The sequence below is a fragment of the Ursus maritimus genome, unplaced genomic scaffold (genome assembly GCF_017311325.1).
Source record: "Ursus maritimus isolate PB19 unplaced genomic scaffold, ASM1731132v1 scaffold_21, whole genome shotgun sequence".
Lineage (NCBI taxonomy): Eukaryota > Metazoa > Chordata > Mammalia > Carnivora > Ursidae > Ursus > Ursus maritimus.
This window is the reverse complement of record NW_024424564.1, coordinates 280,389-304,817: the sequence shown is the minus strand read 5'-3', so window position 1 is coordinate 304,817 and position 24,429 is coordinate 280,389. Positions and strand designations below refer to the sequence as shown.

The window sequence follows — 24,429 nt, the reverse complement described above, 5'->3', positions numbered from 1 at the left end:
TGTCTTTTAGAGAGAGAGAGAGAGAGCTCGTGTGTGAGTGGGGGAGGGGTAGAGGGAGAGAAAATCTCAAGTGGACTCCACTGAGCACGGACCCCCCCCAACCAGGGGCTCAACTGACTGAGCCACCCAGGTGCCCCTAAAAATCAGATGTTTTTAATGAAAGTTGAAGTATTGAAAATCACTAATGCAATAATGTGGGTAATGTGTGAATTCGAAGGGAAAGAATCAGGGTTTTAGCAATCCTATTTTTATTAAGTAATATTCATGTCAACAAACCGGAAAGCCATGTAAAACTGAGTCTTTGTAAAGACTAGGACTGAGCTGGTGAGCCTTCTCCAGACTAAGGCTGCCTCCTCAAGGGCATTTCTCTCAAGGGCTCCACTCAATTTCCTAGACACGTCCTTTCTGTTCCACGCTCAGAAGCTGCCTGGTTATCTCAGTTCACTTTTAACTATCAGACCCGTTTGGCAGCAGGTGAAGTACATTTTTAAGATCTAAGATGCTTCTAACAAAATTTTCTGGCTTCGATGTTGCGTTGAGAAAACAGATGCCATTTGATTCCCAATCCGCTGTCCATGACCTGTGTTTTCTCTTTGAAATCTTCAGGATCCTCTCTTTTTTTTTTTTTTTTTTTAAGATTTTATTTATTTATTTGACAGAGATAGAGACAGCTAGCGAGAGAGGGAACACAAGCAGGGGGAGTGGGAGAGGAAGAAGCAGGCTCATAGCAGAGGAGCCTGATGTGGGGCTCGATCCCAGAACGCCGGGATCACGCCCTGAGCCGAAGGCAGGCGCTTAACCGCTGTGCCACCCAGGCGCCCCCAGGATCCTCTCTTTAAGGTGATGATGTGATTGGTGTATTTTTGTATTATTTGCTTGATAATTTCTTCCTTCCTATATCTCTGTTCTCCTTTCTAATATTGAATCTCTCTTGGACTGATACTTGAGTTTTTATGGCTTTTCACTCCTTTTTTTTTAAGATTTTATTTTTTTTTAAGGTAATCTCTACACTCAACATGGGGCTCGAACCCACAACCTCAAGACCAAGAACCACACACGTGCCTCCGTGCCTTTTCATCCTATTGCCAGTCTTTTTGTTCTTTCTTGGAGATTTCATGCACTTTAATTTCCAACTTTTCTAAGAGAATGTTTTTATTTTGGCTATCATATTTTTAATTTCCATGGCTTCTTTCTTCTCTTTCTTTTTTTTTTAAGATTATTTATTTATTTATTCGACAGAGAGAGACAGCCAGTGAGAGAGGGAACACAAGCAGGGGGAGTGGGAGAGGAAGAAGCAGGCTCCCAGTGGAGGAGCCCGACGTGGAGCTCGATCCCAGGACTCTGGGATCACGCCCTGAGCTGAAGGCAGACGCTTAACGACTGAGCCACCCAGCTGCCCCCCCCATCTTCTTTTATTTCTTAATAGTATCCTGGGGGCACTTGGATGGCTCAATCAGCTGGGCTTTCGACTTGATTTTGACTCAGGTCACGATCTTCAGGTTGTGAGATGGAGCATGCTTTGGGGGGGGGGGTCCGCGCTCAGCAGGGAGTCTGCTTCTCTCCCCCTCCCTCTCCCTCTGCCCCTCTCCCGGCTTGCACGTGTATGCACATGCCCTCTCTCTCTGTCAAATAAATAATTCTTCTAAAAAAAATAGTATCCTATACTTGTTTCATGGTATTATTTTTTATCATTCTGAAGGTATGGAATATATATATATATATGTATATATATATATGTATATATATATATATATATATGTTTTCCTGTTGTTTAGTCTCTTTTTCCAAGCCCCGCCTCTCCCTTTTTGTTTGTGTTTTGGTCTCAGTTTTCCATATTGGAAACTTTTCTCAGATTATCTTGTGAATTGTGAACTGTGACTCTTCCATTTATCTGTGAGAGTGTGGAACTAAAAAACGCCCAAAAAACAATTAGAAGCTCTCTGTGTTCCAGAGGCATGTTGACAGATGAATGTCTTTTCTTTTTTTTAAGATTTCATTTATTTATTTGACAGATAGAGAGACAGCCTGATACGGGTCTCGATCCCAGGACCCTGGGATCATGACCTGACCTGAAGGCAGACGCTTAACAACTGAGCCTCCCAGCGTCCCAATAGATGAGTTTCACTGTGGGGTGAGCAGGCAGTGAGTTGGCTTTTTGTTGAGGGGAACCCAGCTATCAGTAGCTGTAAGTTTCTCTGGAGCTATTCAGTCTCTCCAGAGAGCTCTCCAGTTTTCTGTGCGGTGGGTAAAGCTGTGGCTGCTAGCGTGCCAGCAGCTGGGAAGGAAAAGGGGTCTCATTCTTCAGCGTAGCAACTGTGATAGGCACAAAAAAATGCACCTCACAAGACACATTCACTTTCTAGTCCCCAGAACCTGTGAATATTACATAGCAAGAGAGTGACTATTTCCTTGTATGGAAAGAGGTGATGAAATTAATGATCTGAAGAAGAGTTTATCCTGGGTTACCTGGGTGGAAGCTAAATGTAATTACACATATCGTTACGGGAGAGAGGCAGGGGAAGATTAGACGGAGGTCTGCATGGAGGAGATGGCCATGTGAAGCTGGAGGCCGAAACTGGAGTGATGTGGCCATCAGCCAAGGAACATCTAGACCCACCGGAGGCTGGGAGAGGCAAGGGACAGATTCTTCCCTAGAGACTTTGGCGGGTATGTGACTGCTGACACTTTGCTTTTCAACTTTTGTTCTCCAGGCTATGAGAGAATAAATCTCTGTTGTTTTAATGCCACCAAATTTATGGTAATTTGAGAGTGCAGCCACGGGAAATGAATACAGTGACCTTCACTTAAACTCCTGTTTACAGTCTGATTTCATGTCCTGCCCTCCTCTGGGTCCTCTGGCTCAATTTCTTTTTTTTTCTTTCTTTCTTTCTTTCTTTCTTTCTTTCTTTCTTTCTTTCTTTCTTTCTCTCTTCCTTCCTCCCTTCCTTCCTTCCTTCCTTCCTTCCTTCCTTCCTTCCTTCCTCTTGAAGATTTTGTCTATGTATTTGACAGACAGAGAGAGAGAGAGAGAGCACAAGCAGGGGAAGCAGCATGCAGAGGGAGAAGCAGCTCCCTGCTGAGCAGGGAGCCTGACAACAGGGCTGAATCCCAGGACCCAGGAATCATGACCCGAGCCAAAGGCAGCCGCCCAATGACTGAGCCATCCAGGCGCCCTGGCTCAATTTCTCTGGAGAAGGAACTTTTTATTTCCTCCTGGGAAGTTCCCTGACGAAGTTACCTGGCTGGGGAAACCTGGGAACGGGGATCTTATATCAAATATATAAACTGTCCTTTTCCACTGCCATGTGAGGGACTGGCGCCTCCAAGTTCTGAGGCTTCTGGAATGAAGGGTGGGGTGGGGTTGTAAATTGGCTTGCTGCTGCTGCTTCTTTTTTTTTTTTTTTTAAGATTTTATTTATTTATTTGACAGAGAGAGAGACAGCCAGCGAGAGAGGGAACACAAGCAGGGGGAGTGGGAGAGGAAGAAGCAGGCTCCCAGCAGAGCAGGGAGCCTGATGCGGGGGCTCGATCCCAGGACCCCGGGATCACACCCTGAGCCGAAGGCAGACGCTTAACGACTAAGCCACCCAGGCGCCCCTGTAAATTGGCTTTCTTCTTATTGATCTCACCTACTATGGGTATTTAGGCTTCAACTTGCTCCAAATCGTGAAGTTATCACTCCTCTATCGGATTTCCTTTTTCTAGAATGTATCATCTCCCATCTACCGTTGACTTCTTTCCTACTCTCCAGGTCCTTGTGGGTTTATTTCTTTTTTATTCCTTTACTAGCATTTTTGAGAAGAGAGTGTTCTATGTGCATGTTTAACTGGGATTTTTTTTAACTTTTCAAACCAATTTTTTTTAAAGATTTTATTTATTTATTCGACAGAGATAGAGACAGCCAGCGAGAGAGGGAACACAAGCGGGGGGAGTGGGAGAGGAAGAAGCAGGCTCACAGCGGAGGAGCCTGATGTGGGGCTCGATCCCATAACGCCGGGATCACGCCCTGAGCCGAAGGCAGACGCTTAACTGCTGTGCCACCCAGGTGCCCCAAACCGATTTTTTTCTATTTCCGAATTTACAATTTTTTTTATGAAGATTTATTTATCTCAGAGAGAGAGAAAGCATGAGCGGGAGGGGCAGGGGGAGAACGAGAGAGACTCTAAAGCAGACCCCATGCTGAGCGCGCTGAGCCCAATCCCAGGACCCCAAGATCAGGAACGGAGCTGAAACCAAGAGTTGGATGTTTAACCAAGTACACCACTCAGACCCCCTCTATTTCTGAATTTTAAATGTTTATTTGATCATAATGTCTTCTGGGTTTTGCTTCATGCTTAGATACACCTTTAAAGAATACTTTTATGGTTCAATAACTTACCTTTCAATCACTGTTCGATCTGCAATTTATTTGAGTTCATTTAATGACATAAGATCTAGCTTTTCTATTTAATGGCAAATAGTTGCCCTAATTCCACTCGTTGAAAAATCTACTCTTTCCTCACTAACTTGAAATATCTTATTTACTATATGTGCTAAATTTTTTAAAAAGATTTTTTTTATTAATGGGTAATATTATTTCTAACTTTGGAAGGGTCATCTTATATTTGCTCCCATGTATACACCAGTAATTTTTTAAATTAATAAATTTCATTTTTTAGAGCAATTTTAGGTTCACAGCAAGGTTGATCAGGTACAGAAAGTTCCCATATACCTCCTATCCCCACACATGCAAAACTTCCTGCCCTATTGACATCCCATATCAGGGGGGTACATTTATTACATTGCTGAACCTGTGCTGACACATCATTATCACTTGGAGTCCATAGTTTACATTAGGGTTCACTCTTGGTGTTGAATGTGCTATGGGTTTTGACAAGTGTATAAGGACGTATGTACCATTGTAGTATCATACATGATCGTCTCACTGCCCTAAAACTCCTCAGTATTACCCCTCCCTCCCCCCAACCCATGGCAAGCACTGATCTGTTGATTGTATCTGTAGTTTTGCCTTCTCCACAATGTCATGCGTAACCTTTCCAGATTGGCTTCTTTCAGTTCGTAATATGCTAACATGTAAAAACATGGTTCCTCCATGTGTTTTCATGGCTTATAGCTCATTTTTTTCAGCGCTGAGTAATATTCCATAATCTGAGTGTACTACAATTTAGTTATCCATTCACTTATGGAAGGATGTCTTGATTTCTTCTAAGTTTTGGCAATTATGAGTAAAGCTGCCCTAAACATTCATGTGCAGGTTTCGTGTGGACATAAGTTTGGTTCATTTGGGTAAACACCAAGCATCGTGATTGCAGAACTGTATGGTAAGAGTATGTTTCGTTTTGTAACAAATTGCCAAACTGTCGTCCAAAGCGGGTAGACCATTTTGCATCCCCACCGGCGATGAACGGGAGCTCCTGTTGCTCCATATACTTGTCAGCATTTGGTTTTGCCGGTGTTTTGGATTTTGGCCATTCTAATTGGTATGTAGTGATAACTCATTGTTGATTTAATTTTTAATTCCCTGATGATATAGGATGTTGAATATATTTTCATATGCTTACTTGCTATCTGTATATCTTCTTTGATAAAATGTCTAGGTCTTTCGCCCATTTTTAAAAAATGAGGTGGTTCATTTTCTTATTACTGAGGTTTTAAAAAATTTTTTTAAAGATTTTATTTATTTAGGGGCACCTGGGTGGCTCAATTGGTTAAGTCTCTGTCTTTGGCTCAGGTCATGATCCCAAGGTCCTGGGATTGAGTCCCAAGTTGGGTTCCCTGCTCAGTGCGAAGTCTGCTTCTCCCTCTTCTCCCCATTCCTGCTCTCTCTCTCTCTCAAATAAATAAAGTCTTAAAAATCTATTTATTTATTTATTTATTTATTTATTTATTTATTTATTTGAGGGCAGGTGGGAGCAGAGGGAGAGGAGAGTCTTGAGCAGACTTGCCGCTGAATGCAGAGCCTGCTAAGGTGCTTGATTCCACAACCCTGAGATCAGGACCTGAGCTGAAATCAAGAGTTGGATGCTTAACTGACTGAGTCACCCAGGGACCCCATCTTACTACTGAATTTTAAGAGTTTTTTTTATATTTTGGATACCAGTTCTCTACCAGATGTGTCTATTGCAAATATTTTCTATCACCCTGTGGCATGTCTTCTCATTCTCTTGACATTGTCTTTCTCACAGCATAAGTTTTTGATTTTACTGAAGTTCAGCTTATTGTTTCTTTCATGGATCATGCCTTTGGTGTTGTCTCTGAAAAGCCTTTGCCGTGCTCAAGGTCATCTATGTTTTCTCCTAGGAGTTTTATAGTTTTATGCTTACATTTAAGTCCATGATCCATTTTGAGTTAAGATCTGTGTCTAAATTCATTTCTTTTTCATGGGAATTTCCCCATGTCAAGATCCTTAATTTTATCATCGGTAAAGCCCTTTTTGCCATGTAAGGGAACATATTTAGAGGTTCTGGGGATTAGGACATAGACATATTTGCGGGCCATTATTGAGCATACCATTGGGTTACAAAGAGTCAAGAACAAGGATCCATCTGGTCTTGTGGAACCAGCAGAGGGAAGCCATCATGAACCCAGGTATGTTCTTCCGGTCTCTCCTCTCATCTTGCCTCTGACCTTCTGTTTTGGGCTTCTTTCCTAGCAATAGGCTTCTTCTGGTTCTCTGTCCTCAGTGGGGGAAAAATAGCCACAATTCACTGCCTGAGCTTTACATGTTTCAGATCCAGTCACACGAAGGGACTAACTTATTTCTTTTCCAGATCCAATTCCTGGGGGGAATAAATCTGCTTGCCTCTGTTGTCTATCTCTGGTTCAGTTAGCTGGTCTGGAGGGCAGAGTTTTAGTTAGCATAAATACGGCTGCTGGCAGTCACCCATTTAACCATGTGGAAGGGGGACAGAGAAGGGGTAATCGCTGTGAGATGGACAAATTTCCCAAAGAAGTAACCACCACATTCATGTACATTTACCTCTACTCTCTGACCACATATTTTCATAATCTACCTGGCTAATGGTGATAGAAAAGTTTAAGAGGCACCAATAAATTCAGTAAGTGAAGCAGTGAATGACAGATTAATACGGTTCTTGCCAATACTCATTTCTTATATTTGCAAGGGTATACTTTGACTAGTCAGAAAAACAAACAACTCTTTTGATTTGCCCTCAAATAAATGACCGTAATCCCAGCTAGGTTCAGCTTCTTATTCTCCTTCAACTCCCCAACCTTTTACTTGCTTTTCTTTTTCACTCTCTTTTGTCACTGGCCTCTGCCATTGGCCTCATAGTAGAGGGCTAACATGCTTGCTTATCAATTCTTTGTGATCTTATTGACCACCATGGCTACTCTGGTCAGTGACCAGCCTTAATTTGTGATAACTAGATATTTCTCCATCTGTTCCAGCTCTTGGTTTCCAAATATCTCTCAAATCTTTCCTCCCAGTGTGCTCCTATCCCATCAATATCTGGTTTCCTTTTTGAAAGCAGGCAGTTAGGTATCATTTCAAGTTTTTACAACGGGGAAGCATCACTCCTGTAATAACACCCACACCCACACACTAGGAATGTTACGAAAATGGTCAACAGGCAGGCACACACATCCTTAAGAATAGCTTCTGGATAAAAAATCTGAGACTACATGGGGCGCCTGTGGCTCAGTTGGTTGGGCCTTCAACTCTTGATTTCAGCTCATGGTCTTGGGGTCGTGGGCTCTAACCCCACGTTGGGCTCCCTGCTCAGTGGGGAGTCTGCTCCTCTCCTTCTCCCTCTGCCCCTCCCCCTGTACTCTCTCTCGTTCTCGATCTCTCTCTAGAAATAGGTGAATAGGTAAATCTTTTTAAAAAAATCTGAGAATACAGTCTTCTTGAGGATCAACAATCTTCTTTCTCAATTATCTTTTTCTATTTCCCATTTCAAAAACTTCTTTCACAGCTGCAGGGTAGTGCTCATTATGCCAAAGCTGCTTGCAGCTCAAACGCAACCTGGAACTTTGCCCCTTTGACACTCTATTTTTTTTTTTTTAAAGATTTTTTATTTATTTATTCGACAGAGATAGAGACAGCCAGCGAGAGAGGGAACACAAGCAGGGGGAGTGGGAGAGGAAGAAGCAGGCTCATAGAGGAGGAGCCTGACGTGGGGCTCGAACCCGGAACGCCGGGATCACGCCCTGAGCCGAAGGCAGACGCTTTAACCGCTGTGCCACCCAGGCGCCCCCTGTGCCACCCAGGCGCCCCGACACTCTATTTTTTTTTAAGATTTATTTATTTAGAGAGCCAGCACAGGGTGGGGGAGGGCAGGGGCAGAGGGAGAGAGACTCTCAAGCTGACTCAGCGCTGAGCGAGGAGCCTGACATGAAGGGTCAATCTCACGACCCTGAGACTATGACCTGAGCTGAAATAAGAGTCAGACGCTTAACCTACTGAGCCACCCAGGTGCCCCTTGCCCCTTTGACACTTTAAAATCCTTTAGCTCTTTTTTCCTTACCATATGCAGGATATACTTATTTATTGGGTTGATACTTCCCCACTGTCAAATTAATGAATTCACTAAAAAACAAAAATATAATCACACTGGTGAACCCTCCACTATCCTTCTTTAGTTAGGAACAAAACAAGGGGCACAAAGGAGAGTCTTCTCCCTCCATGCTTCTCCCCTGAAAAGCAGCTTTCTTACCCGACGAGCCCTCTCTGCAGTTGCTGGCGTGGCAGAAGCAGAATTGGGCTATTCTAGGTCTCCTTCCTCCATCAAGTTACTACCCTCTTCGAAAAGGGAAGTCAGTGCTAACTCTTTCCTTTGCCAACCGCCTGTCAAAGCTTTTTGTCAATAAAAAAGAGATCCAAACATGAACTTTCCAGGCCCATGACAGTCCCCAAACATGAGGACAGATCTGTTTCCTGGGGTTACAAAGTGAGGGCAGGAGGCAAAAGTGCTCCCCCACACCCCACTGCCCTTGGGAAAAGCAATAAAGATCAGTTTGGTTTTCATTAAGGAAAAGGCAGCCATTCCCAGAAAGAGCAAAAATCTTTTGTGTTACCATCATTTCCCTATCATCCTAGATGCTGAAAGAACATTTAAGCTTTTTTCCCCTTTAATTAATTAATTAATTTAAAAAAGATTTTATATATTTATTTGAGAGAGAGAGAGTGCACAAGCAGGGGGAGAGGCAGAGGGACAAGCAGACTCCCCACTGAGTAGGGAGCCCAACTTGGGGCTCAATCCCAGAATTCTGGGATCATGACCTGAGCTGAAGGCAGTCACTCAACCGACTGAGCCACCCAGGTGCCCCTTCCCCTTTAAGTTAATCACTTAAAAAAAATATATATTTTATTTATTTATTTGACAGAGAGAGAGACAGCCAGCGAGAGAGGGAACACAAGCAGGGGGAGTGGGAGAGGGAGAAGCAGGCTCATAGCAGAGGAGCCTGATGTGGGGCTCGATCCCAGGACCCTGGGATCACGCCTGAGCTGAAGGCAGATGCTTAACGACTGAGCCACCCAGGCACCCCATAATTTAATCACCTTTTAAAAAAGATTTATCTGAGAGAGAGAGCGCACGTGAGCATGGGGGCAGGAGTAGAGGGAGAGGAACAAGCAGACTCCATGCTGAGCACAGAGCGTGATGCAGGGCTTGATCTCATGACCCCAAGATCATGACCTGAGCCAAAATCAAGAGTTAGACATCCAACTGACTGAGCCACCCAGGTGCCCCCCCTTTTAAGGAAACCCTACACCCAACGTGGGGCTTGAACTCAGGACCCCAGGATCAAGAGTCCCATGCTCTACTAACTGAGCCAGCCAGGTGCCCCTAGTTGACCTTCTTATTCCTCTACTCCCCTCCTTACTCTAGAGGTTAGAATTTATCCCTTCACGGATCCCTTTGGCACTGTACTGGGTAATGGGATAACCAGCAGAAGCCTCCAGCAATCTCCAGGGGTGTCCTGTGGGATGATAGCTTCCGCTGTGAACTGGAGACAAGGAGCAGATCTTGTCTTCCTCTACACTTTGACAGGAACTGGAGAACTTAAGGATTTGGGTCTGATAGCCCCTCTGATATCCTGACATCCTCTCAACTGAGCCAGTTCGGGCCAATGCCTGAGTGGGTGTGTGTTGGAGGAGCTATAGGTGGATGGGAATGCTTGTGACGGGGAAGTGTTCGTAGGGGGCCTGAGGAAGTCTGGAGCATCCTGGGAACAGAATGTGCTGGCGCCTGCCCTGAGCCATCACCAAGCCCCTCCCACTCTTCGTCACTAACCAGTTCCAGCTGTGCACAGTCCAAACCATCGTTCCCCATCTGGCTTCTAGGAACTCATGACTAATTAAAGGAGTGTGTGTTTGCTGGGGGAGGGGGGGTCCTCTTAAAAACAAAGGTTTCCAGGGTAACAGCTTGGAAAACTCAACCCCATTCAGCCAGGGAGGGCTCAGGGGAAACAGGCCAGAAGCTAACAACACATTTCTCGAAATCAAGAGCAGTGTCTAGGCTGGTGAGTTATAACTTAGGTTTTTCTCACCTCCAATTTCCAGTTTCAGGCCCCAGGATGTCCAGCCCTAGGGGCCACCCCATTTGGGTAAGGGTGGCTGTCAGAGAGGGTGGGTGGTGGTTTAGAGATCCGCTTCGCTTGGACTTAAGAGACTTCTAACCAACTTTTGCCCTACAACCTGTAGCCCCATTGCTCCCCCATCACTAGAAAATACGTTCAAAACCTAACCTACTTCCTCCTGTTATAGTTTAAAATATTTTAATTAAAAATATTTCCATACACAATTCTTCCGCCACATTCTGTGGACAGAGAGGGAAACTAGTTTGCAGGAAGGGAGCAAGCAAGCCAAAGAACTCAGGAGTTCTTTCCCTCAGAATCAAGTTCTCTTTCGGGGCAGGCAGAGCACATGTCCTAACCCTTTGCACACATCCCTATATCTCCCCCAGGGAGAGATGACAAATTCAGAGGGAAAAAGAGCTGGGTCAGCGTGGCTCAGGGGGTGGGGGCTGGTGGAGGGGGGGTGGCCACGATGTCACTACGGGACCGGTTAGTTATCCGTCCTTGTCCTTGCACACGTGCCTGCTTGCAACTCCTGGCTCTAGGGGGTTTTGTCTGGGCTCCTGTGCAAACTCTTGGGAGGCTGCAAAGATGATCATAGCTTGAGCCTGAGGCTCCACTGCTTCCTTGCTGTGTGACCTGAAGCAGCCTATTAGACTCAGTTTCCTCTTCTGTAAGAAGGTGATAATATCAGCTTGGTTGCTGAGAGGTAAATGAGGTAAACTCTTTGGCAGCTTTTACTATTTTACTCTATTCTCTCCTGACTCCTTAGTATCTAGAATGTGGTTCCATGCCAGAGTGAGTGCCCACCTTTCGTAATCATCTCTCACTAACACACTCTCACACATTCTCACTAACACACTCTCACACATTCCTCCCTGCTCCTTGGTTTTTTTTTTCCTCATTGGAGGTACCTAAGGGGAGGGAGTAATCAGCTCTCACATTCATCTTAGTTCTTTCTCTCACATCCTCCCTGTCAGTATCCTCTTCTCTCCCCACCACCCTCCGCTCCTGTCCCTCCATTATCATTATTTTTTTTTACTACTTCTTACCACTTTCTCTTCCATCCCAGCCCGTCTCCAGGGGCTGAGTCTGGGCGGGCAGAGCTGGAGCTGAACTCAGAGCCACAGAGTTGCAAGTAAATGGGTCAAAATGTTACTCGTGGTTCTCTTCTGGTAGCATTTACTTGTGGTTTTCATGTTCTTCCTTGTTTATTTTGGTTTTCTCCAAAATTTACTACAACGAGCAAAGGACAACTTTTTTCAGGAAAAAGAGAAAACTTGACTTATTTATTTAAAAAGATACTATTTATTTATTTGACAGAGAGAGAGAGAGCACAGGCAGGGGGAGCGGCAGGCAGAGGGAAAGGGAGAAGCAGGCTTCCCCTTAGGGGAGCCCGATGATGTGGGTCTTGATCCCAGGAACCCTGGGATCAAGCCGAAGGCAGACGCTTAACTGACTGAACCACCCAGGCACCCAAGAGAAACCTTTAATCAGAAAAAGATGATAATTTTCAACTGGACCATGTCCCATTCTCAAAAAGAGAGGGAGTGAGGGGTGGAGGGTAGAAAGAGGGGGAGAAGGGCAAAGTTGAGAAAGAACCCTGCAGGGGGCTGAGTGAGAGCTGGTTCCTAAACTCCGTCATTTCCTGGGGACATCAGCCTTGTTGATGGCCTCAGTCTGACCTTATCTGTCACTGTCTGTCCTTCCTTGCCTGTCACTTAGTCACCTGATTGTTACCCAGTTGAGGGCTGGGTGGGTCAAGGGCTCAGCATCATCAAGGGCAACAGTATGAGTCAGGAGTATCCCCCACCTCGACCCTGGAGTGTGAAGGGTTCCTCTGTAAAGCCTGTCAGCCTTACAGCCTAGCATGTGGGGAAGGGCTCAGCACTGGGGTCCTACGGACAATGGGAGTTCAGTAACCTTCTCTCCCAGTCCTATCCCGACTTCCCTGTGCATCTGAAGGATATGCAAAGGGGTGATGCATAAAGGACAGTGGAACCTTTAGTGGCTCCTAAACATTTAAAGAACAGAACTCTGAGAGTCATCAGTGTGGTGCATGGGAAGAGTATGGGTTATGATGGTTTATGGAGTCAGCAGAGGGATTTGACCAGATCAATGGGGAGCTTCATGTCCTCAGTCAAGTTCCCTCTCTGGGTCTCCATTTCCTCTTATAAAAAATGGACCAAAAAAATGACAAAAACAAAAAACAAACAAATAGACCAGAATAATTCCTCTGTCCTAGGAGGGTTGTGAGAATTAAATGAGATCATTGATAAATCACCCAACACAAAGTAGATGTTTTACATTGGAAGTTTGTCATCTCTTCCTTAAATAGCACTCAAGACCCTTTCTAAACTCTGGCTCTCAACCACTCTCCCACCCCAGTTATTTGTTGGACAAAGATTCTTTAAGCACCGCTGAAGCTCTGAGCTGGCCTGAGGGAGGCACAGGGGACTCAGCGGGGAATGAAGTAGTCCAGACCCTGGAAGCTACTCACTGAGCGCAGCAGTTTTGCTCAGCTCTGCACTTTGACTCAAGACCTGCACGGTCCCTGTTCCTCTTTGCTCTTTTACTTCCGCCACTTCTTAGCCAGCCTTCAAAGCCCAGCTCAAAACCTGTCTTCGTGGCAAACCTCCCCACAGCCTCACAATCCTTAGGATGGGGCACCTCTGGCCTAGCATCCCGGTTCCCCTCATTCCGGGTGCTCGGATCAGCCTCACCCCACCCACCATCTCCCTGTGGGCAAGCTCTGGCCTTTCGCTCCTTTGTGCCCTTGCTAACTCCCATTCCCACCCCGACATTACAGGCTCATTCAATGCTTGAAATAATGACTTTTTATTAAAGCACACACAAGTAGGCTTCAAGAAATCCCCAAATTGGTCTCCGGTACAAAGAAACTGAAACCTCATCTCTAATTTCTTCCCTGGAAACCTGAGCACCTAAGTCGCTTCCCACCTCTTCGCTTCCCACCACCCCCCCCCCCCATCCTAGAGCCGACAGCGACCCATGAAGGTTGAAGATGAAGGGTTTGCTGCCCCAGGGTTCCTGGGGCACAAGAATGTCCAACTCCACAGGATAGCCATGGTCCCTATCCCGGTCTCTGCAGAGATTCTGCTTCTCCTCCTGCCAGGATGCCCACCCCCAGGACAGTATAAAAAGTCTTCCCATCTTCAGGAGAGGACTCTGTGGGAATGGGTTGGGGGCTTTTCTTGATAGAAGCTCTGTGGCAGGGCAGGGGTTAATGGTGAATTGCAACATATCTCTGGGCTGAGTCACCTCCCACTGCCACTCCCCCCAGTTCCCCTCCTCTAAAGTTTTATAAAGAGGGCCAGAGACTGGAGAGTGGAAAGAACTGGAGGCAGGAGCCCCCCCACCCAGCCCTGCTCCCCCAGGCTCCCAGAAATCTCAGGGCAGAGGGCACAGACGGCCTCTGGAGTTCCTGCCTGGTGGGATCATGAACTGGCAATGGCTGTGGCTGGGCTTCCTACTCCCTATGACAGTCTCAAGCAGGGCCCTGGGGCCTGCAGGGAAAGAGACAGCCGTGGTGAGTCCCCCTGGGGAAGGAGGGACCCAGGCCCAGGAAGGGACTGGGGTACTGCACTACAGTCCCATCCAAGCCTCCCTCCTGACCTTCAGCCTGTCTTTCCCTTCCTTCCTCTGCTCCATGATCTACTCCAGCCGAGCCCCTTCCCTAAGCTGCCTCTCCTTTAGTCCTTCCATGACTGTCCCCTCCTAACCTCATGGGTCTGTTAGGTCACTGAGAAGCTTTACCCTGAGACTCGCTCCCTTTTTTATTCTGCTTACTGTGACCCCCATCATAGGATTACCTGTTACAATATGGGTACCTACAGAAGCCTCTAGAAGGACCTGATGACTTCAGGGCAGAAGATATCATGGAGGCTCTGAGGTGAGAGGTCATAAGGTACATGCCTTAAAGGTCAAGGTTGCAAGGTCATCTTTCCTTCTCATCTCTTCCTCTCCCCAGGCCCACTTCTGCCTGACCCCAATCCATGTCGGGGATCTAGGGAATGGGGTGCTATCACTCTTAGGGTGGTGGGGCATGGAGCAAGATGGGGATTCAAAGATGAGGAGCAGTCACCATATCTTCCTAGGCCCTAAGCGTCCCTTTGGAGACTCCATTGCACATTGTATCCAGTATGCTATTAGTGACATCCCACAGGAAGTATAATTTACATGTAAAACTATGAGTTGAGTTGATTTGGAGTTGAGTTGTTGGCATGATGTTGCTTTTTGTAGACATTTAATTCAGCATTTATTTACATTTTGAAGTTTTCTTTTCCTACTTTGGATCTAATGGATAGTTTTTCTTTCTGCTCTCAGATATGTTCACAGTCCCTGAAAAGCCACAGCGCCTGCAGTGCCTGAGGGATGAAATTGACCCAGAGCAGGCTGGGCTGGGAGGGGGGTCTAGTCAGGAGGAGGATAGGCCTTCAGGTGGGACCAGTGGTGGCAGAGTCTCCAGAGGAGGGGGCGGGACACTTCCCCAAGGCAGGAGAAGGTTAGAGATTGCGGTAGGGAAGAGGGCTATGCCTGAGGGGAATCTTACACAAATAAAAGACCAAAGATGGGGAGGTGGAGCTGGAGTACCGCTATTTCTGCAGAACAGAAGAGAAAGTCCTAATTATGAAGACTGGGTACTGGAGTGACCCCATCAGCTTCAGAGATTCTGTGCCATTCTCAGCTACCACTGTGGGCAGAAGGGGGCCAAAGAACTATCCCCAGTTTCCAGTCATTCCAGATTCCCCTGCCCTGCTGGGGCCATCCCTCTCCCTCTTTTCAGAACTTTTCAGGAAGCATCTGAGCTGCCAGTCTCAGGTCAGCTGGATGATGCCACAAGGGCCCGCATGAGGCAGCCCCGTTGTGGTCTGGAGGACCCCTTCAACCAGAAGACCCTTAAATACCTCCTGCTGGGTGAGGACTGAGGCTGGGAAAGGGAGGGTAGGGAGACTGTAGAATGGCTCTGGAGTACAGGTGGCACTGGGACAGCCTGGTCCAGCTCAGTGTTGAACGGATGATCACCTGGTGATTGGCTGATTATCGCCTGCCTGGAGACGTAGCTTTGCTACGTGAATGCCTGGACTCAGGGGAGTTCTCTGGGGCTGGCAGAGGATCTCTGTTTCTCATCTGTTTTCCGGTCCAATAACCAGGCCGCTGGAGAAAGAAACACCTGACCTTCCGCATCTTGAACCTGCCTTCCACCCTCCCGCCCCACACAGCCCGGGCTGCCCTGCTCCAAGCCTTCCGGTACTGGAGCAATGTGGCCCCCCTGACCTTCCAGGAGGTGCAGGCTGGCTGGGCTGACATCCGCCTCTCCTTCCATGGCCGCCAGAGCCCGTACTGCTCCAAGCCCTTTGATGGACCTGGTAGGCACCAGCTGTAGCTCCCACCTCACAGTTTGAGATGATCTCTGTCCCCTTGAGCCAGTGACTCTGGAACCTTAATGCTCAGGCTGCCCCCTATGCCCAACTGCACCCTACACTCTCTAATCACCTTCTAACATTCTCTTGGGGAGCGGCTGGTCACCTCCCTGGGCTCTTATCAAGTCTCCTCTTTGAAGCTTATGCCTTAGTCCTTGGTTTACGTTCCCCTGCTCAAGATACCTCTCTGAGAGGACTGGGCCAGAGAGAAGAGAGTGATTGGGAAGTACAAAGACAGAGGGACGGGCATCGCAGAGAGAATTGGGTGATGACAAGGGGAGGTGAAAATCGAGAGAGAGGCATCCGAGAGACTGAATATAGATGGAAATTTAAGGGAATGGGGGAATTGGGGTTTATAACAGGTAGGGGATGCTCTAGCCTAGGAGACTCTGACCTCCTTCCTGTCTACCTTTGTCTTTGTCCAGGGAGGGTCCTGGCCCATGCTGACATCCCAGAGCTGGGCAGTGTGCACTTTGATGAAGACGAGCTCTGGACCGAGAGGACTGCTGGGGGGGTTAACCTGCGCATCATTGCAGCCCATGAACTGGGCCATGCCCTGGGGCTTGGGCACTCCCGATATACCCAGGCCCTCATGGCCCCTGTCTATGCTGGCTACCGGGCCCACTTCAAGCTGCACCCAGATGATGTGGCAGGGATTCAGGCTCTCTACGGTTAGTCTTTTCCCTCAGGTGACAGCTGGTCATGATCCCTAGTGATCAGGGGAGTCGGTGTGACCAGCATCTCTTCAGGCTTGAAGAGACAGGTCTGACCTCCATGGCAGGAGATGACTTGGCTTCTTTCTCTTCCTCCTACCCAGTTTTTCAGGCTTCTTCATTTTCAGCAGTTGTTTTTCTGACACTTGCATGTCTGATCTTCCTCCCAGGCCTCTCTTCCCTCTTACCCATTCTTGGGGATGAAGAAGAATGAATATCCCAGCACACTTCCCTCCCCCTTTCTGGTGCCTCTCAAAACTAAAACGTGTCTCCTGTCCATATCAATATGATCTTGCCTCCCACCAAGAAAAATTCTCTAGGATTTGCTTTTCCCATTTCTATGGGGCCTCTGAGCCAAACTTCTAGAAGAGTGTGAGGCCAGGTGCTATGACTTCTCTCCTTGAGCAGCATTATGTGACCTTGCAGGCAAGAAGAGCCCAGAGATAGAGGATGAAGAAGAAGAGATGGAGCTCCCCTCTGTACCACATGTGCCCTCAGAACCCAGTCCCATGCCAGACCCCTGCAGTGGTGAACTGGATGCCATGATGCTGGGTGAGGCCCTTCCCCTCTAGGCTGTAGGCAGGCAGTGGCAGCAGCCCACTGACTTCGAGACCTGGACAAATGGGAATGACACAGGACCTCAGCATGAGCAGCAGAGGTTAGATACCAGGCAGGGGTCAGTGGCCATGGAAGAAGGCATGTGGCATGGGGAGGGAGGCTTCAGAGCCAAATTAAAGGTGGGTTAGGTGGGCATTTACCTCCGTTACCTCCCTGTAAGGGCCACCAAAACATATCTGGTAATACAGCAAGATGAAGAAAACTCTATTGACTGGAATGTCTGTTAGAGACGGTATTATACCTGCATATGGAAGGACAACTGGGAAGCTACTTGGAATGGGAGGTGAGGTCCCCAAAGGGGAGCAGCTATCTGCAGGGCTTTTGTTTTAGTGAGTGAATCAGAGCTGAATCGCTCTGAATAACAAAGAGGCTGAACATGGAGTCTTCCTTCTCTACCTTAATTCTCTCTTTAAATTAAAGTTGAATGAAGTTTTGAGAACTCAGCCTGTGGAAGGAGAGCAAATTATCAGCCTGCCTGAGGTGCCCCCGTAAGTCTTTATTTGACCCATGTCTTTTTGACTTGTTCACACTTTTGCCCTCAGGGCCCCGAGGGAAGACTTACGCCTTCAAGGGGAACTACGTGTGGACGGTGACCCATTCAGGGCTGGGTCCCTTGTTCCAAGTGTCTGCACTTTGGGAGGGGCTCCCAGGAAACCTAGATGCTGCTGTCTACTCTCCTCGAACACAATGGATTCACTTCTTTAAGGGTAAAAGGAACTGGTTTACAGTATGTTACCCGAGGAGGGCCTACCATTAAAAAGGCATAAAAGGGAGGGAGAGATGAGAAGTTTCCGGAAGGGTGGAATGGGAGAACCAAAAGCTGTCACCTGAAGACAGAGATAACTTGTTCTTTCCTTACCTGCTCTCAGGAGACAAGGTGTGGCGCTATATTAATTTCAAGATGTCTCCTGGCTTCCCCAAGAAGCTGAATAGGGTAGAACCCAACCTGGATGCAGCTCTTTATTGGCCTTTCAACCAAAAGGTGTTCCTCTTTAAGGTATAAAGTTCAAAGCAAGGGCAAATCCTTTCTTAGGAGGGGTGGGCTACCCCACACTGAGAAGCAGACTTGCTCTCAAAGGGAGACAGTTTGCAGCTGGGGGTAGACCTCTGGGGATACTTAAGCTCTCTCCTTATCCTCTTCTTCTCCTTAACCACTCTACTCCTAGGGCTCTGGGTACTGGCAGTGGGACGAGCTGGCCCCAGCTGACTTCAGCCACTACCCTAAACCAATCAAAGGGTTGTTTACGGGAGTGCCAACCCAGCCCTCCGCTGCTATGAGTTGGCGGGATGGCCATGTCTACTTCTTCAAGGATAAACAGTACTGGCGCCTCAACCGGCAGCTTCGAGTAGAGAAAGGCTATCCCAGAGATACGGCCCAGAATTGGATGCACTGTCACCCCCAGACCACAGACCCTGTGCCGTCAGGTGGAGATGCCCCTCCTTCAGCCACAGGCACTGACCACTCTGCCATAGGAACAACCTTGGATACCACGTCGTCAGCCATAGATACCACCTTGAACACTGATCACTTACTGGGAGACCCCATCTTGGACATTACCCCCTCAGCCACAGGCTCCCCCACCCTTTCACTCCCTGGTAATGTCACACTCCCGGAGGCCTAAGACGTGAATCAAATGTCAGCTCAGTAGGCTGCAGGGCTGCAATAGAGGCATGAACCATAGACCTCAGGCCTTTAAATGTCCCAGCTCTAGCCACCACTCCTCTGTGCTCTTGCCCTCCTGGGCAGTCACTCCCTCACTCTGGATCAGCTCCCAACTCTATACATTTCTTCTCCATCCTAGATAGCACTTCCAACTGTGTTATCGGTTCTCTGGAAGACAGTGGTGGAAGGCAGGCATCACTCAGGCCCTTGGCTGATGGATGGCAACATCTGGGAAGCCTGGGTCCTGTTCTTCCTAGATAAAGTGCAAGAAAACGTCATGGCCAGTAAAATGAGCAAGGGCTTTGGAACCCTTTAAGAATCACATTTACTTGCTTATGACGTTGGGCAAGTGAATTAACCTCATTGAGTCTCAGATTCCCCATCTGCAAAAGAAGGTTAATAGCAATCCTGCAGGGTTTTTGCATTAAATGAAATACTATTTGTGAAGTGCAGGGCACAATGTCTGGCACATTTGTGCTTAATAAAGGCTAACTCCTTGTTCACTAGATAGGACCGAACAGCTCTTCCGCTGGCTGCGTGTATAGCTGTGTGTCCGGGAGTCCAGTCTGATAAGGATAGCCGTATCAGATCTTTAGGGGACCAGACGACTTGTTAGTCTGGCTAACTGTTTGGGGGCGCAGAGAAAGAAAAGAGCAGCAACAGCAGACGCTGGACTCCCCGGCTCAGTGTTCAATGCCATTTTATTCACATGCTCCCGTGTTCTTCCTCCCTCCCACCATAGCTTTGTTGCCCAGGGGAGGAATATATCTTCCTTCATGCTGTCTGGGGAACTGGGGAACGGACTCTGAGCAGGAGAATCAGACGAGGGAGTCAGAATGGGTTAGTGGCTAGGGACAAAGTTCTAGTTAAGGAGATTAGTATCACCTACAATGAGAAGCAGAGAAGGCACTTATCTCCCATGAAGCCAGGAAGACGAGGCTACTTTGGGCAAAAGGGCAAGACTCTGGCATGTGGGCCAATGGTCTCTCCTTGGAGCAAGTTCTGCGCCACGCATTGCCCCGCGGTCCTCCCCATATTAAGGAGAGAAAGGGAAGCACCACGTAGGACAGTACTCCCAACTGAGGTAGGAGAAGGGGACTTGAGCCTATGGGACCCAGGAGGAAAGGCTAACCAGGAGCCAACTACCCCCTAATGAGAGGCATAGGGATTAGGTGATCTTAGAGCTCCTCTGTGCCCTTCTCCCCATCAAATAGCTATCAAGTGCTTTAGGGAGCTTCCTGGTTTTCTGTAGGCCCTACAACAACAAAACCCCTTATTTACCATTGTGAGGCACACTGAGGCAAGGATATAAAAGGCTTTTTGGGTAAATTAGGAAGTCAGTTATTTTAGGGGCCAGGGCACCTCTATTATTGGACAGAGGTAGGTACTCATACTTCCATTCCTCTCCCCTCCCCACAAGATTCTCCTTTATCTGTCCCTGAAACAGATCCCTACAGGGCTGGTCTGGGTTGGAGTACAGATTCTGTCCCCAATGAGAGAGGCGGGGGAGTTTGTGTGTGGCTCCTGTGGGCTCAGGCCCTGCACACTTGGCACTCCAAGGCCCTTGCTAGGGGCAGAAGCATCAGTGGAGGTTTAGGCTCAGGTCTGGGTGGAACCAGAAGGTGTGGTGAGGGGTACAGTGGAACCACAGTCAGAATCCAGGTCCAGGACGGTGTGGGGGGCTGTGGCCTGGGTGCCTGGTCCCAGTTGGCGCTCTCGAAGGCTCTGGAGATAACTCTGGAGAGGCACAGGGCAGAGAGGGCAGAAGGAAGGGCCTGGGTCAGAGCCCCCCCCCCCCCAACCATCCCCTTGTGCCCTCTGCCCCATCCCCAGGTGTGCCCCTCCCCTCACTCACGGGAGCCAGACTATCAGCGGGGCTCCGGGCGTTGGGGGGAAGCTGGCGCCGGTAGCTGCCTTCACAGAGCCCCATCCCGGGGGAGGTCCGGTGCCACTTGGCCTCTTGCTGACGGATCCGAAGGAGCTGAAGATGCCTTCGCTGGTGGCTCAAGACCACTGCTTGGAGGGGGCCATATGGACTCAGGGAGGCCCCTTTAGACCCTAAATCCCACCCCCAAACACTCCCATCCTCTAGAGAAACCCATTTGATCTCCCTGTTCTCTCTCAAACCTCATTTCCCCCGTGGTTATTCTAAAAGAAGCTCTTCTTTGGAATCCTTCTACACTTTCTTCCTGGACGTCCCTGAGACCTTCCTTTCCTTCCATAACAGTCCCCAGTAACTAACTCCTCCCTGCTCCCTCTGACACTTTTTCCTCATTCTCACGCAGCCTGTTGGTTCCTCCAACTCTAACTTTCTTTCAGTGCCCTGCCTCATTCACCTTAGACACCACCACCCTTAAGTGTATCTCCCCCAACCCCGCGCCCGCCGCCCCCCGTCAAGTGTGGGAACTGGGGACATGAGAAGGCACAGGTGGGCTGCTTCTGTACCATGGCACTAACTCACCATTGGCGTGGCCTCCATGTTCCTCATCCATGAGCTTCCACTGGGCCAGGGCCCCAAGAGCCCCCAGGGCCGGCCAGGTGCCCAGCAAGACCCAGCTGTACCAGCAGAGAGGAGGCAAGGCTGGAAGTGCCTGCAAGCGTTGGCCCAGCCGACTGCCCAGTGCCAGCCCCTCTAGGAAGTAGTCAGCACAGGCCACCAGCACCGCAGCACCCAGCAGGGCTGTGCCCAGAACTGTGAATGGACGTGGCCACCGAAGCGTGAGCAGGGCTCCCAGCAGTGCCAGCCCCACCAGCCCCCCAGCCGGCACCCAGGCTGAAGGTGGTTGGTAGATGGGCTCTGTGCCCAGCAGGGCCCCGGCACCCAGGGTTAGGCCTAGCAGGAGACCAGTCAGGAAGAGCCCAACGCTGCGAACCAACATGGTGACCAGGCCACAGAGGAGTCCGATGCCCAGCGCAATGCCCGCGCTCACCTCCAGGCTCAGCTGTGTCTCTAGCACTCGTTCCTTGTGGCACAGCAGGAAGATCACCAGAGCTCCTGACAGCAGGCCCGAGAGAAACATTACTGCCTTGAAGCAGCGGTAGCCTGGGAAGGGAGGCAGGAGGCACTGAGAGACAGAAAGGGGACATCTGCAGGGATGGCTCCGATGAATTAGGAGAGGAGTGGCCAACCAGAGGAGCAGAAGACAGGAGCAGCAACCCAGGGACCTCAAGGCAAGGGGCAGAAAGGGATCATCTCAGGGAAGGCAGAGACCTTTCAAAAACTGCGAGGGGGTGGGAGGGAAAATCAGGAGGTAAGATGGATACCCTTCGGGGAGTAAATATGGAAAGAAGGTCTAGTACTTCCAGGGATGGTAGATGGGAAGAAATCAGCACAGGCTGATTCAGGTTATGGGGGAACGGTCGAAGAAGCCTTAAACATGGCGGATCATGTGGGAGTGGAATTTTGAGGTAGGAGGGAAGAGAGAGGCACGTGAGAGTTGCCAGGGACCAGAGCTAGAGGGCATGGATATGGGGCGTGGACAAGAAGAGCTGGCAAGAGCAGCGTGGGCTATACTGAAGGTAGGCATCCCCTGATAGAAGAGTTGAGGTGGCCCAGGAGCAAAGGAGAAAGTTGGCATCATCCTTGAGGGCGACAGTTTTGGGCAGCTGCCCCCCAGAATCCTGGCCCTGCCCTCACCGAAGCAGCAGTAGATGATTCCAAAGCAGCAGCACAGAGCACACACCAGGGCGGGTGCCAGTTCAGGATTGTCCTGGGGTTCCAAGACACATCTTGGATCTGGAGGCTCTGGGAGTTGTTGATTAAAGGGCCTGGGGTCAGAGGTCATGGCCAGGGGCAACAAGGCTTCCTCCATGGCCGAAGAAAAGGTGATCACAGAGGGGAAGGTCAGTGTCAGCTCCTCTCATCCATCCATGAATATCTTGAGGGGGTTGGGAAACCTGCAAGGGGGTAGGGGGCAGGAACTCAGGTGCCCATGAATCTTGAGGATTCTGTACCTCTACTTCTTATGAAGAAAGGCCAATTTCAGGAGGGAGCATGGCCTTGCTGGGGTAACTGAAAACATCTACAGGATTGGGTCAAGGGGAACCAGCTGTCTTTTTACTACCCTCTGAAACAAGGACACTAAGTAAAACTTAAACTAAAATCTTACAAGGTTATGAGATTTTATCGGCTCCTTAGCTTTCTAGGGTGGGGTGGGAAGAGTAGAAAGTCCTAGGTCGGTGGAAGGAGGGGCCCAGGGCCGCTAGTGGGACTGGACACTAAAGGCCCAGCAGCTTGCTCCAGCTAAAAAGAAAGCTTGCCCCATCTGCAGCTGGGACTCAACACTGCCTCACTGGACTGGGAAAGGTGGGGTTAACCGAGGGGAGGGGAGGAGAAAGAGGAGAGAATGAGTCATGGTGGGGTCTCTGGACAGCTGCTCCAACCCCAGGGAAGGAAGAGGGGGAAAAAAGAAACGGACACCAAAAGTTAGTAGAGACAGTCCCCACACTTTGTCAAGGTTCTGAAGCCTCGGCTTCATGTGGAGATGGAGCTGTTGGGGGAGGGGGCATCCGGCCACAGTCCAATTCCCATGGTCCCTCTTGGACTAAGCAGGCACCTTGCCCACAGACATCTCACATCCTGGTAGCCTCTTGCTCCTCCTCTCAGGACATTGGTGGGGATTTTCCTATCCCTCCCTTTCCCCAGGGGTGTCAGGGCTGCCAGTGGGATTTGAATTCAGCTCCAAGAGAACACCAAGGAGGGGCTGGTATTGGGGGCACTGTGGGAGTGGGATAGGATGGATGCAGGCACTTTCATCTGTCTTCTTTTGGACATCAAGGTCCTAACAGGCTAGAGGGTTGACGTGGGGAATCCCTGGGGCTCCTCTCTTCAATCCGCTTGGAAGTCTAGGGACTCTTAAACAAGGACAGATCGGGGAAGGAGTGTTAACTACTCACCACCCTGCCAGGGCTCAGGAGAGGAGGGGGTAGAAGTGCTTCCCTAACCCCCCTGCTGCATCCTTGCCCGGAGGTCCTAGGCGTCCGGGCGGCTGTCGGGCGTGGGGCACCCCCGGGGTCACTCTGTTCGTTGCCCCCTAAACTCTTGCAAGTCGAAGCCCAAGCCCCGTGAGCTAAATGCAACCAGCCTGGGGGGTGGAGGAAGGGGACAGGGTGTGTGGGGGGTGACATCACGGGGCGGGCCCCTCCAACTCTTTTCCTTATGTGTGGGGGGGGACCTAGTTTGCCCACTGCTCTAGGCTGGGACCTGACACCCCCCAACCATAGCAGGGAAAGATTTTGGGGACACCGCAAGAAGTTTGGGGAAAGGTCTCTGAATACTTAGGCGATGACTCGACAACTAGAAGCTCTCAAAGCCCCAACTGGGGTCCCAGTATCCCCCTAGCCCCGGCTTGGTTTCTTCCACTTCCCAGAGAATTGGAGTATTGTCTTCTGGAGAACCTGGTGGTCGAGATCGGGGACCCGGGGAAGGGGCTTTTACAGGACTGGGGGCGCCGGC

At 49.1% G+C, this 24,429-nt stretch overlaps 2 protein-coding genes across 3 annotated transcripts; one reads left to right on the top strand and one right to left on the bottom strand.

Moving 5' to 3' along the window:
* The first annotated feature begins 13,866 nt into the window (after positions 1-13,866).
* Positions 13,867-19,482, top strand: MMP19 (matrix metallopeptidase 19). The gene is made up of 9 exons (XM_040637114.1): positions 13,867-14,086; positions 14,364-14,449; positions 15,344-15,474; positions 15,711-15,926; positions 16,406-16,651; positions 17,120-17,245; positions 17,854-18,018; positions 18,181-18,308; positions 18,478-19,482. The coding sequence occupies exons 1-9, from the start codon at positions 13,997-13,999 to the stop codon at positions 18,931-18,933; spliced, it is 1,644 nt and encodes a 547-aa protein (XP_040493048.1). The 5' UTR covers positions 13,867-13,996; the 3' UTR covers positions 18,934-19,482.
* Positions 19,483-19,657: 175 nt separating this feature from the next.
* On the bottom strand, positions 19,658-24,067 carry LOC103682439 (transmembrane protein 198). 2 transcript variants are annotated; one of them, XM_008712048.2, is made up of 5 exons: positions 23,871-24,067; positions 22,612-22,871; positions 21,436-22,017; positions 20,830-20,987; positions 19,658-20,711 (listed from the first exon to the last, which is right to left on the bottom strand). In XM_008712048.2, exons 2-5 carry the CDS (start codon positions 22,784-22,786, stop codon positions 20,574-20,576), a joined length of 1,053 nt encoding a protein of 350 aa, XP_008710270.1. In that variant the 5' UTR covers positions 22,787-22,871; positions 23,871-24,067; the 3' UTR covers positions 19,658-20,573. The 2 variants fall into 2 exon arrangements, with proteins under 2 accessions (XP_008710270.1, XP_008710272.1); XM_008712050.2 differs by lacking the exon at positions 22,612-22,871 and having other exon boundaries at positions 23,871-24,066.
* Between the last annotated feature and the right edge of the window lie 362 nt (positions 24,068-24,429).

Bases quoted from the DNA above. Each gene is read 5' to 3' on its own strand.
- MMP19 (XM_040637114.1), top strand. From the start codon at position 13,997: ATGAACTGGCAATGGCTGTGGCTGGGCTTCCTACTCCCTATGACAGTC. The intron at 15,927-16,405 runs GTAGGCACCAGC...GTCTTTGTCCAG, and splicing joins CAAGCCCTTTGATGGACCTG to GGAGGGTCCTGGCCCATGCT. The intron at 18,019-18,180 runs GTAAAAGGAACT...ACCTGCTCTCAG, and splicing joins ATGGATTCACTTCTTTAAGG to GAGACAAGGTGTGGCGCTAT.
- LOC103682439 (XM_008712048.2), bottom strand. From the start codon at position 22,786: ATGGAGGAAGCCTTGTTGCCCCTGGCCATGACCTCTGACCCCAGGCCC. The intron at 22,018-22,611 runs GTGAGGGCAGGG...CTCCCTTCCCAG, and splicing joins AATCATCTACTGCTGCTTCG to GCTACCGCTGCTTCAAGGCA. The intron at 20,712-20,829 runs GTGAGTGAGGGG...GTGCCTCTCCAG, and splicing joins CCGCTGATAGTCTGGCTCCC to AGTTATCTCCAGAGCCTTCG.